At 38.8% G+C, this 13,369-nt stretch overlaps 1 protein-coding gene across 2 annotated transcripts; it reads left to right on the forward strand.

Annotated features, from left to right (window-relative positions):
- Positions 1-1,163: 1,163 nt before the first annotated feature.
- Positions 1,164-13,148, forward strand: POU1F1 (POU class 1 homeobox 1). Of its 2 annotated transcripts, none has more exons than XM_042810531.1 (6): positions 1,164-1,305; positions 3,442-3,591; positions 6,363-6,608; positions 8,713-8,877; positions 10,313-10,373; positions 12,935-13,148. In XM_042810531.1, exons 1-6 carry the CDS (start codon positions 1,164-1,166, stop codon positions 13,146-13,148), a joined length of 978 nt encoding a protein of 325 aa, XP_042666465.1. The 2 variants fall into 2 exon arrangements, with proteins under 2 accessions (XP_042666465.1, XP_042666466.1); XM_042810532.1 differs by having other exon boundaries at positions 3,523-3,591.
- The last annotated feature ends 221 nt before the right edge of the window (positions 13,149-13,369 follow it).

Raw genomic sequence — 13,369 nt, forward strand, 5'->3', positions numbered from 1 at the left:
AATCCTAATTCAGGTATTTGAACAAGTTTGGAATACAAAAGAAGGCTTACACTCAAGGTATTGCCATCTTTATGTTCTGACTATCTGTAGTTAAAAAAAAAAAAAAAGTACAAGAAAATAATTCAAATCGGTGCATTTTACCTCCTAAACAATAAAGGAAATGAAATGGACCATCTGCTTCATTTTTTTTAGCCTGTCATACACATACAATATGTGACTCTGGGGTACTGCAGTGATTTTTCATCATGTACAGGTTAATATGAATGCTCTTTACTATTCTGAAGTCATTCCAGTCTCATGATAGCAAATTATTGAAACAGTGATTTATTTTTTAAAAAAAAATATTCTGCTTTTACTCATTATCTAGTACAATAAAGGCTATAACACTCTGGATGAGACTGTAGATGCAGTGGCAATATAAATTAACAATAGGAGTTGTAAATGAATTTTATGTATTACTATGGGCTTTTTCAAGAGTTTATGTTAGATAAATATTTAGCAGATCTTGCTTAAGTAAAGCTATCTTCTCAGCAGCTTCCTCTTGCCTCATATTGTGCATCTCCTGTTTATACTTGTATGACAAGACAAGTGATCAACGCGTAACTGCTGGGAATTAAGTTAACCTTGGAGTATTTTGCTATGACTCTTGACTTCTGCAGACTTTTGATTGAGCTCTCAGCCAGGTTGTCTTCCACACAATTGTATGGATGAGATTCTGGGGGCAGGTGTTAACTGTGGAAACCTACTTAGTATTAAACGTACCTGTCTGATGGCTACCGACTTTGGAGACAAAGTTTTTATATATTTTTTTTCTGGTCATTGTTCTTTACAAAAGACCTAATTGAATATATTTGTCAAATCATGTCTCTGGTTTCCCTCTTCTTCTCCCCCGCTAATTGGACATGTATTGTGTTTGTGTGGGAAGGAAGGAGGCTCTATAGCAGGACAGCAATATTGCTGGGAAAAGAACATTAAAATGGATAAAGGGATTTTCTAGTGGTATAAATACCTGCACACGACCTCCCTGTTCTCTGGAGTCCTTCTGTATATGTATATACAAGTGCAAACACTGGAATAGAGTTGGAGCTGCCATTAATCGATCAGGACCTGATCAGTTAGAAAACGGGGAAGGGTGGCTCTTTGCCTTTCACCTGTTTGAGGGCATGACTTGCCAAGCGTTTGCTTCATCCGACAATTTTGTACCCTTGAATTCTGACTCTTCTCCCTCCCTGCCTCTGATAATGCATCACAGCGCAGCAGAGTGCCTGCCCGTTTCTAACCATGCGACCAGTGTTGTCTCCACAGGTACTTTTTAAAAATAATATTGCTCTCTGTAACGCTCATTTGTAGTGCTTTTAGATATGTGTGCATCAAGTTTTATGATATTTGAAGTGTTTGATATCGGTGTTATGCGAGTCTGAAACTACTTCAGAGTGGAAGCATTTTCATAAAGCTGCATCATGTGTAAATCAGGAACACTCTAAATGTTTGCATTTCAGTCAAATTTTAGCTTTCTCCCAGCTTATTAAAATATTAGGCTAAAGTCAGCTGTCATTACAGTAACTCAGAACAGGTTTAATGCTGACATTTTTTTGTGCCTACATAGTCTTCAGTGATGTCATGTAAATAATTAAAAGTTTGTTTTCTGTGCAACCACAAATTTTGATGACATAAATTACTTTAGACAGAAAACGCATTTAAAACAGGTGTAATATTAATTGTGAGGGCTTCCAAGAAGAGGGGAAAGAAAACCTAAGTACCTCCTGAATAAAATAACATCTAATGTTCAAAACTGGTGACAGAAATCTCATCTACATTTTGGAAATTTTTGTTTGTGTGAATAATCCAAATAATTGCATTTAAACAATAAACTGTCAGAGACAGGGAGACAGTTTTTTTGCAGCCTCAGATCTTCAGAAGTGGTATTCCGCAATATAGAAGCTACTGAAAACTCTCAGGAATATAAATAGCTTTGCTTTATTTGAATCTACATAAAGGTAAGGCAAGAGCTTTACTCAAAATCCCAAAAAGAATCCGTTTGCTGAAGTGCATCGGAAATAAAATGTTTTAACAATATGAAAAAGCATGTAAATAGTGAAAACTGAGCATCAGTAATACATAATGCAATCTCATTCTCCAGGCATGAAGCTCAAAATATCCTAACACAATTGTTGGATAGTGGCTGTAGTAGGGAATAACAGAATTAAATTTTTTTTTGAGGCCATAATAACTTATCTGTGTCATAGCAGTATTTTCTAGATTGTTTATTTATCCATCTTGAACTACAAAAAATATATGTGGTGACTGGCAGAGCTACAAGAAACATGCACAGGTGTGTTTTAGGTTTTCCATACTTTGTAGTTAAAACTCAGGGACCACTGTTATCAGTAGAATTCTCTTCACAGCCTCACATCTAGCAGGTGACCATCTGAGAACAGAAGTGACTGAGGGTGCCATTTACAATGAGTAAGCTTACGGAATTTCATATGTGGATCCAGAAATTGCATTAAATAATAACATTTTGGTGGAAACAGATAAAGCAAACTTGTGCAAAAGAGTAGAAACAGGAGAATTTTGAATAAAGACGTAACTTAAATGTAGAAATTCATTAAAAAGCATGTAATAATCCTGTATTCTTAAATAGAGTATACTTCTGTTCAAGAATTATACTATATCATAAACTAATATTCTGCAGTGTCCTCTCTGCAGTTAAGTTGATATTATTAAATTCAAATAGCATCTTCCTCCCTACCTTGTATTAAATCTTTATTAGTCAGTTGAAAACGGCAATTTTTAAGCATAACAATTATATAGATTATGGATTATGAAATAACAATAGAAAAACAAATACCCACAAGTAAACTCCTAGATATTATTTCAAAAGAAAAGTTGCGTTGCTCAGCATGCATGGGTATTATTAATTCAATCTCTCTTTTGGATGAACTTACAGTTGTACAGGTATGACTGTTCCAGTAGCATTTGTATGCGTAAATGTGTAAATGGCATTTTACAGTTCTGATCACTGTTCTAAAAAACAGATACTAATCCTTAATTAATCATATTGCTCTGAACACATCGAATGTGTGCTCTGAAGTTCAGGTTTTCACGTTCACAAATATGAGTTTACAATATTACTCTTTACAACAGTTGTTACAGGGCACTGTATATTTCTGCTGCCTACTTACACAAGGAACACAATCATGTATTTTGCACTGAACAAAAAATTGTCTGATTCGTCAGGTACTGGGAGGTTACTGAGCGTAGACCTGAAATACCTATCTCTTCATCTTACTGATCTATAAACTGCTGACTTTCGCTTCCCAGAGATTGCCAGATGGTTATGTCCTAGAGTTAATGTTTGCAGGAGAGCTAGATACAAGGATACTGTCTACCTCTGAACTGAAAGGATGTACCTTGAATCCTCATGCGTTTTCTTACCAGTCCCGTCTGTTTTGTCTTTGATACAAACTCCTAAATGTTCCCAACTCCATTTTGCTGTGATGACTTCGGGACATGTGTCAGCAGGACTTCACTACTCTGTGCCCTCCTGTCACTATGGAAATCAACCCTCTACCTATGGGGTGATGACAGGTAAGAGGCAGCCTCAACTGAATGAACTATTAGCATAATGAGTTTGGTCAGCTCTCCTTTAGATGAATAAGTTCAAAAGAGTTGCTTAAAGACAGGACTGGAGTTAAGGCGCTACAAAAGAGGTTAGCAAAGTAGGGTTCAGTTTCTTAAACTTAAACCTCTGTATCTCAGCACATCACTCTGTGTCTTACTTCTTTCTTTAAGACGGGGACAGTGATGCTTTTTTCACTTACCTATGTCCACTTTTCCTTTTGAGGGATTAGGAATGACTTATCTGATATATGGGGTTGTTACCAATATCTATGGTCCTGGAGCCTACTATTTCTTTTGTCTCCAAATACCAGAATCGTATGAGAAAAGGCAAAGCAATGAATCTACACAATGTTTGCTGAAGCTACTTTTAGCTGCCATATTTCTGTCATGAAGATCAAGGCAAATATTCTGTACCTAAGATGACTTAGTGTGTATAGAATCATAGTAAGTAGTACCAATGAGCACTAACCTGTATTTAATTCCAACAAAATTTGGGATCAAGGTTAGAAACAGAGAGCTACAATTGAAAGTTATTTTCTTATTCTTATAATTTTTACTAATTTAAAGACATTGGGATAGCCTTTAAAGCCAGAAACACTTTCAGTCAGTGTATGATTTTCCAAATCCTATAAGGCAGTATAAATTACATTCATACAGATGATCATGCATTTTAATATTTAAAGGTATGCTAGCATCCCAGTCACGTCCTAGGCTAAATGAAGTTACTCTGTGCAATTTTAAGTAGCCTTCAGTGAAACAGTGTCTAGAGCCAAATTAACATGCAACCCAGAAGATAAATGTTACTTGAAGATAATCCAGATCAAACTCCATGTTTGATTTCACTTAAGATTGATGAAAATACTACAGTAAATCAGCATGAATGAATATATCTGCATAGGGACTTCTTAGAGACAGAGAGTAGTGCAAATATTCAGAAGTTCTCATCTCATGGATAAATCCACATCTGTTGCACTGTTCAGATCCCCAGGTAAAATCCATAGGTATTAAACAATAGATATTAAAAACAGGTATTGCTCAGAAGTTTATTTTGTTTTGTTCCAAAATAAATGCATCTTCATCTTACTCCTTTCTTTCCTTTAATATCCTTCTTTTTCTCTAGGCATCAAGCCTGCAACTCCAGAGATGCTGTCAGCAAGTCTCTCCCAGAGTCGCATCTTACAAACATGCAGCATGCCACATCCCAATGTAGTAAATGGTGTCAGCACTTTGCAAAGCAAGTCTTTCTCTTTTTCTTGTATTTCCTCTTATTCCTTGGAAAAATCTCTTTCGTGGATTTCCTGTGTGAAATGTATAATGTATTCCAATGGGGTAGAACCTCTAATACTAAAGACAGCTATCAGAGCAGTAAAGAAAACAAGTAGAGGAGGAATGTGGAGGGGTTACTAATGAAGCTCTGAGTTCTGCTGCCAACGTTTGTGTCATTTAGAAAATTGAGGATTTCCTGGGGACTTAGACGTTATCATTCATTTCAGGTAACACTAAGGAGGTTTCATACTTCTAGTTTCTTCCTAATAAGTATGCTTTATCTCCTTCAGCTTAGAAATTCTTTCTATATAGGTGCAATACCTAGCAAAAAAAGAGCTTTCACTCCGACTGAATCTCCTTGTTAAGACTGATAAACATGAGCAAAAAGTAGCACAAGGTAGCTTTATCCTTAAGCAATATATTTTTAAGCTAGAATGGTCATTGTTTTTCTCTGGGTTTTCCTAAAAAAAAAATCTTATATTAAACCTTACCTAAACCTTACCAAAACATAAGGGCTGTTCTGAAAGTAATGTCTCCTGTTTTATTATGTTGGCCCATGATGTCAGAAGCAGATGTTGATGGTATGGCAGTAGAGGCTGAACCTTCCCACCAGGTGATAGATGGCAGCAGAGGGAAAGTCTAATAAATGATGTCTGACATGGAAGTTCGTATGAAGGAAAAGTGTGACACTGAATTTTTCCATGTGGAAAAAATGGCACACATTGACATTCATCAATGCTTGCTGAATGTTTATGAAGATCAAACAGTGGATGTGAGCACAGTGAGGCAGTGGGTGGTACATTTCAGCAGTAGGGACGGTGACATGGAAGACAAGGCATGTTCTGGATGGTCTGCATTTGGAGTCTTTTGACTTCCATCTGTTTGGGCTGATGGAAGATGGGCTGCATAGACAACATTTTCCTAGCAATGACATCATCAGAGCAGCTGTGAAATAGTGGGTCACTTCTGCTGGTGCAGATTTCTATTAGTTTGACATAGAGGCTATTGTTCATCACTGAAGAAAATGCATAGCTAACAGAGGTGAGTATGCTGAAAACTAGTATCTTGTAACTGAGAATTTGCTCTACCAAGTAGTGTTATTGCTCTGTTACAGTGTCCGTGGAAATAAATAGGAGGCATTACATCCAGATTGACCTACATAGTATCTGGTCTGGACATCATGTCTGGATTAGAGTTTGTTGGAATCTGGACTGCCATCTAATTTGATTATGTCACAATTTGCACATGCAATGGGATGGCTGTGGTATGAGAAAGTAGATGTTGTTCTGCTTTTGTATAAGGGGACAAGAGAAAGACTGGGTCTTGTGGAAGATCCTTATCATCTCTCTTGCATAGCCTTTCACATGTTACGAAAAAAAATATTACAATCTTTGGCTATGAGATTACAAAGGCACATTTTTTATAGTGTTGCAGAATAACTAATATTTAGTTTTCTTTTGGGTTTTGCTCAGGTAGCCTGACTCCTTGCCTTTATAAGTTCCCTGAGCATGCCCTGAGTGCCAGCTCTTGTGCCCTGGGCCACAGCTTCACACCCGTGCACCAGACCCTCCTCAGTGATGATCCCACAGCTTCAGACTTCAAGCAGGAATTCCGCAGGAAAAGCAAGTCTGTGGAAGAGCCCGTCGACATGGATTCCCCTGAAATCAGGGAACTGGAGAAATTTGCTAATGAATTCAAACTGCGGAGAATTAAACTCGGTATGTGCTTTTAGCCAGCCAACAAAAGGCTGAAAATTTCCAAGGAGATACCTATTATTTCTAAATATTTTATGGTCTGGGCCATGCACTTGTCTCATCATAACTTTAATCCTCCTGGTCTGACTAACTTTCTCCATTCCTAGAAAACTTGTGAAGAATTAATAAATGTCAGCTTTTAGCATCTTAGTGTGACAAAAGTAACTTTAAATATTCCTTCTTTATGAATTATTTGTCTTGTTCACAAGAGCAAACAAAATTTATTCTTGTTCATTAAGTTCCATTCAGTAGCAGGTATGTTATTTCATATAGTTTCAGATTTTCTGCAGCTGAGAGCAGCCCATGAGCTGATCTTTTGTACCCATTCCTTTCCCCATGAAGTGCTCCATCACACAAGGTGGTGCAGTGTCACTTCAGTATGCAAGATGGATGACGTCCGTGGCAAATATTTCACACCAGAAGGAAACTTTTTTTCCTGTTTTATTTTCTGGTGCCACAGCACCAGATGCTGCCTGATAAATAGCAAGGATGATGTGAGATGAACTGCACTGGTGGGTTTCTGGTGAGCTGAATATTGGGTACTCCAAACAAAATACTACAATTTTGATGTTATTGCTTATAAAATTATATTGTATCATTACAATTTTAGGGCATCCTTCTACAAAAAATCACCTTTATAAATGTGAAAAAAAGTTTACATGTTTGTTACAGATACCTATGCCTTATCTCAACCACTAGAAATCTCTTGTGTTCCACTTTGCAGTATAAAAATAAGGACTAAAGCAGAAATTTATATTTTAAAATAAAATCTGTAACCTAGGTAGTTTTGTTGTGTATCATGTATTTAGTGTCAAATGCAGCACAGGAAAGATTATCTGGACCCCACACTATTAATCACTATAATTATTACTGCATCTTGATGCAGTAATTTGTGAGGGAGCAAAAGTTGCTCTGATGTAAACAAATGGCTCAGAGGTAGTGAGGCTGAGCTTACTGTGTTAGTGGGAAAAATGTAATTTGCAGAGGAAAACTGATCTGAGTTTGAACTTTATGAGAGAAGACAGAGTTAAAATGGGCTGTGGATCTGGGACCGAGAAACACAGTTAGTGCAGTCAAACGGGAAGCAAAAAGGAGCCCTGTGAGATATTTGGCATCTAAAAAGATTGTACCCATCCTGGCTCACATGTAGGCAGGCAGGAAGACAAGACAGATTGATTGGTGCACTGAATGGGGTCCTCAGTGCCTGTTAGTAAAGTACAGCCACCAGAACAGATAACAGGAGACCAGCAGGGCTGACAAGGAGTAGCTTAATGCCACTGCATCACCTACAGAAATGTATGGTATCTGGATATTTCTGAGATCCCTAATCACAGAGATGTAAAACTTATGAAATCAGCAGAAGGCTGGGCACAGCCTAAGGTGAAATGAAAGTCAGCCCAGGACCTCTACAAAATGATCACAGAATCATAGAATCTCTAAGGCTGGAAACACCAAGATCACCCAGTCCAAGCACCAACCCATCCCCACTGTGCCCACGATGTCCCTCAGTGCCACATCCACATGATTCTTGGACTCTTCCACAGATGGTGACTCCACCACCTCCCTAAGCAGCCTGTGCCATCACCTGATCTCTCTTTCTGAGAATAGATTTTCCATAACAGCCAACCTGAACCTTTCCTGGTGCAACATGAGAACGTTACCTCTTGTCCTATTGCTGTTACCTGGGAGAACAGGCCGACTCCCACCACGCCACCACCTCTTTTCAAGCAACTGTAGAGAGTGATAAGGTCTCCCCTGAGTCTCCTCTCCTCCAGACTGAACAATCCCAGTTCCCTCAGCTGCTCCCCATAAGTCTTGTGCTGCAAACCCCACACCACCCCACACCAGCTTTGCTGCCCTTCTCTGGACACACTCCAGAGCCTCAAAGGCTTGTAGTGAAAGGTTCAAAACTGAACACAATACTCGAGGTGTGGCCTTACCATTGCTGAGTGCATGCACCACAGGAACACCAGGTTCCTAAGAGTCCACAATGAAGGACTCAGTGGCTCAAGAACGGTCACCTTCTGTAGAAAGATCTGGAGTGACTTTTTCCTCTTAATTTTGACAGGTTATACACAAACCAACGTTGGTGAAGCACTGGCTGCTGTGCACGGCTCCGAATTCAGTCAAACTACCATTTGCCGCTTTGAGAACTTGCAGCTGAGCTTTAAGAATGCATGCAAACTGAAATCAATACTGTCCAAGTGGCTGGAAGAAGCAGAACAAGTGGGAGGTAGAATTGAAATCCTCTACATATTTACTGCAAGTAGATCACAATCCTATAAATACTTTGAAGGACTAATATGTGCCTTCCATAAACTGAGAGTTTTGCTTCACTAGCTTTAGATATTAAGGTGTGTTGATGGCATGTATTAAATTTTGGTTTTTTTTGGGTGAGCAAAAAATATTTGGAGGGGCAAAACTATAAGGCATGGAGACTACAGAACTGCAGAAGCACCACTTGCTTGCTGGAAGTCATTTTCTTCAGTCTTATTGCAGTGAGCTAGTTCCATTCCTGTACTCATAGTCATTACCTCTACTTTGGGATCTGCAGGGCAGCCCATGCAGCACTGAACTGGATTTCTTCACTAGCAGAGGACTTCCTGCAAGTGCCTAGCATTTAAGATGTGGGCATAGGGTGCAGAATTCATGTTCAGCTGAGGCAGTGCTCTTTAAAGCCCTGAAGAAGAATAGTATGGCATAGGGATTATTTTTTTTTAATGTGATCTTTTTGCTGCTAGAGGATTCCCTTCCTTTTGCCCAGTTAATTTCTATGAGTAGAGAGTTCTGGTGTTCCCTGGGCTAAGCTGATTGAGAACAGGTTGGCTGATGTAAAGGAAACAGGTCATTTTAAGGGACAGCCTTTTCATCTGAATTCATTGAGACTGAATTGAGATGAGGGGAAGTGGCATGCCTGGAGGTGACCGAGAAAGCCAGGTCTGCCGCTGTGCAGCACTCACCCAGAACAGGAAGAAAGAGATTTAATACTGCCTTTTGGATTTGCCATTATATTCAGCAGTAGGAAACATTGTTAAGCAGCTGCTTCTGCCATGCAGTTCAGTTTCCTTTGAACCAAATGAAACCAGAAACTCTCCTAATGTGGTCAGCACACTGTAAGAATTACTTGTAAGGTGTTTGCAGTGTGTAGCAGCTGCTGACTTTGTTAGCATTGGTGAAGGCGTAAGCTGCACAGTATGGAAAAGCAACCTTGCTCTAGAAAGCAAGGGTGGGGGGGATGAATAAATGGGATGGAAGGCAGAGATGTAATTCTGAAGACAGTGAGATAGCTGATGGGTATGGAAATGGATCCAGGTTGCATCCTGCTGCTAATGATGAGGAAAGTATGTAAAATCAGTGGAGTGACACGTCTCCCCATGTATGTGGGCATAGAAGCAGTGCCAGTGCTATTGCAGCTTTACCACTGGCATGCTGCTTTTGCTTATAACCATTTTCAGCTGGAGTTGAAATGACCAAGACTCTTAAAGTAAAAAGTATAACTCTGGTGCAGAGCTATACTTATTCTCCTTATTCAGTAGTATTACTTGTTACACTTTCTTTTGTCTTAAAACAAAGGCAAATTTTTTTTTCCAGTGATGACTGCACGCAGTTTCCGTCCCCTGTGGAAGTTAACTGCTCTTTTGTTTTTGTTTGTTTTGTTTTTAATACAGCTTTATACAATGAAAAAGTTGGCATGAACGAGAGGAAGAGGAAGCGCAGAACCACCATAAGGTTATACATATTTATGGGGTTACATGTTAGAAATGCTTTTAGCTAAGAGGTTTCATTTTGGGGGGTTGAAATCAAAGCATTGTTTTCTATTTGTGAATAGCTAATGAAGGATAAACTATTTTGAAACATTTCAGTGAAAAATAAAAACACACCTCCCTATGAAACCCCAATGGGCTCCAAGTACAACACATTTCCCCATTAGAGACTTTTCAAAATATGACAACATACTTCCATGTGAAAAAAACATTCAGATTCTGACCCAGTTTTACAATTTTGGTATAGGAAATAAGTGCAGGCCCCCCTTGTTTGTTTGTTTGTTTGTTTGTTTTTGTTTTGTTTATGGAAAGTTCTACATCATTTCAAATGAACTTGCATGATTTTCCGGGAAATTAATATCTGGGACATCTGAGGGCATATTTTACAGGTGATAGTGGATCTCCACCTCTGTTCTCTGCTGCTGGATTCCTTAATTTCTTAGAGTTCCTAAGGAAGCATTTTCTTGAGCTGTATGAAAAAAAAAAAAAAAGAGAGAGAGAGAGAGAGTTGAGTTGCTAGGGAACTTTCTTCTCCCGTTATTTTTTTCATCTCAGGTAGCCAACACCTACCACCTGTCTAGCCTCAAATCCATACAGAAATTAAGTAGGCTGGTGATTAATCATAGAAATACAATTACCAAATAAGGAAAACAAAGAACATGATACAAGAGATGGTGAGGTACACCATTTTCTTTTCAGTATCCTAGACTCTTGTAATTGTTGTGAAGAAGAATTCACTCAAGGGGGGGCCTCCAAGTAGCTGCAGCATTCTTCCATAGAAAGGGGATTTGGCCACTTTAGGGTGCAAACTTAGCACTGCGAGGCTCTACCTCTTGCAGCAAAGTGCCTGCTCTTTGAATAGCAATCACATCCTCTGTGCAATGCCATCTCCCAGAGATATAGGCTGCTCTGTAGCCACTCAATCTGAGCCCCACAGTGACAACTCATACCTTCTTCTCTTACATATTCAACTTGAGCTTTGCTTTTTTGAATTATATTGCCTTTGATATAAGAAATAAAATGAAGATATGAATTATTTCTGTCTTTCAAACTAGATCCAGAAGAGGATGCTTCTCAGCTAGGAGTGAACAGGGAATGTAAAACGTTTCATTGCTCATTTGCTAATCACAGCACCTCACTAGGGACAAAACTTTACTCATGGAAGGCCATCCTCAGCTTCTCTTTAAGTAAGAAAGGACTGTGCCAGACCCTTACCCACTATGACCTACATAGTTGTGATTTCAGAGCAACTCTGTTCAGGTGTTTCCCAAGATCTAGAGAAGCCTCCTGAAGATTTTTCCACTAACACTATAGGATTTGCTGTTCTTGTTTTATCACAACTGCTGAGGAAATCAAGCTTATTATTATTTCTGCTTTTATATCTATCCTCATTACACTGAGGCTATTAAATATGGCAGACTGTCAAGTGCACAGACCACTGAGTGGAAGCTCAGGACTATACCCAGTATATTAAAACATATAAAATGTTTACTATTTCTTTGAAGGCGTATAGCACATCAGTTTGAGGACTTGAAGGACCTGGTAATTTACAGCTGTGGAAGCCATTTAATTTTCTATTGTTATTAGAAGTTTAAAAAACTCTCAGTAAAAAAATAATCGTAGAATCACTCAATGGTTTGAGTTGGAATGGATCCTTAAAGGCCATCCAGTGCAACTCCCCTGCAATGAACAGCTTGATGAGGCACTCAGAGCCCCACCCAGCTTGACCTTGAGTGTCCTCATGGATGGGGCATCCACCTTCTCACTGGGCAACCTGTTTCAGCGGCTCACAACCCTTATTATAAAACACCTTTTCCTTACGTCCAGTCTAAGACTCTGCTCTTTCAGTTTGAAACCATTTCCCCTTGTCATATCACAACAGGCCCTGCAAAAGAGTCTGCCTCCTTCTTTCTTACAATCCTGCTTTAGATAATGAAAGGCTGCTACCAGGTCTCCCCAGAACCTTCTCCAGGCTCTCTCAGTAAGGTATCTATACATCTCTGTGCGTGTAGAACATTACACTATTAATTAGCTGGTTTGGGCAATGTTGCTAAATATTGCAAAATGCACACACAAATGAAAGACCACCAACATACTACATTTGAAATAACAGGAACTCCAGCAGGTATTGCACACGTTTGCACATTATTTCCAGTATAATGCATAAAGTGCCCTCTTGTGTCCGAAGAAATTACAGCTACTGCTTAAGCCAGCTTTAGTTGCGTCCTGTTGTGGCAATGTAAAAACGTTGCAGATACTTTCATTTCTGAGAACATATTAACAAAAATAGGAAGCAAATTCCATCTGACACTACGCAAAGATAATAGTCTTACTTTACCTTTTTTTTTTGGTACTGTTCAACTTTAGTCATTGCTGACTGAGAACAGGTTATAGCAGATATTTGATTTTTAGAAAACATAACTGCTAAAAACTGCTGTTGTCATCTCTGATTTCCAGAAGTACTACAGAAAAAGCCTGAATGTGTCAGAAAAGTTCCTAAAAGTGATATTTTGTCTCTTTATCCAGTATTGCTGCCAAAGAAGCCCTGGAGAGGCACTTTGGAGAACAAAGCAAACCTTCTTCTCAGGAAATCATGAGGATGGCTGAGGGGCTCAATCTTGAGAAAGAAGTTGTGAGAGTTTGGTTTTGCAACAGAAGACAAAGGGAAAAAAGAGTGAAGACAAGTCTGCATCAGAATGCCTTTAGTTCTATTATCAAGGAGCACCATGAGTGCCGGTAAAGTTTTTCCACGTGTAGCTGTGGATTTCTGTTTTGCTTTATTTTAAGTACTTTGTTGCTTAAAAAACAAAACAAAACAAAACAAAAAAAAAGGTAAAACACTTGATTCCTTTACAAGCTAGACAGCTTCTGATGCAATTTGGTGTAGAAGGCCGGATTTCACTGTAAAATGTTGAAGAAAAAAATGCTATTGCATATATCTGAAGTGTTGAAGGCCTAAAT

Source organism: Centrocercus urophasianus, unplaced genomic scaffold (genome assembly GCF_019232065.1).
Source record: "Centrocercus urophasianus isolate 14NV4802_14NV808 unplaced genomic scaffold, USGS_Curo_1.0 seq_12, whole genome shotgun sequence".
Taxonomy (NCBI): domain Eukaryota; kingdom Metazoa; phylum Chordata; class Aves; order Galliformes; family Phasianidae; genus Centrocercus; species Centrocercus urophasianus.

Bases quoted from the DNA above. Each gene is read 5' to 3' on its own strand.
- POU1F1 (XM_042810531.1), top strand. From the start codon at position 1,164: ATGACTTGCCAAGCGTTTGCTTCATCCGACAATTTTGTACCCTTGAAT. The intron at 6,609-8,712 runs GTATGTGCTTTT...TAATTTTGACAG, and splicing joins ACTGCGGAGAATTAAACTCG to GTTATACACAAACCAACGTT. The intron at 10,374-12,934 runs GTTATACATATT...CTCTTTATCCAG, and splicing joins AAGCGCAGAACCACCATAAG to TATTGCTGCCAAAGAAGCCC.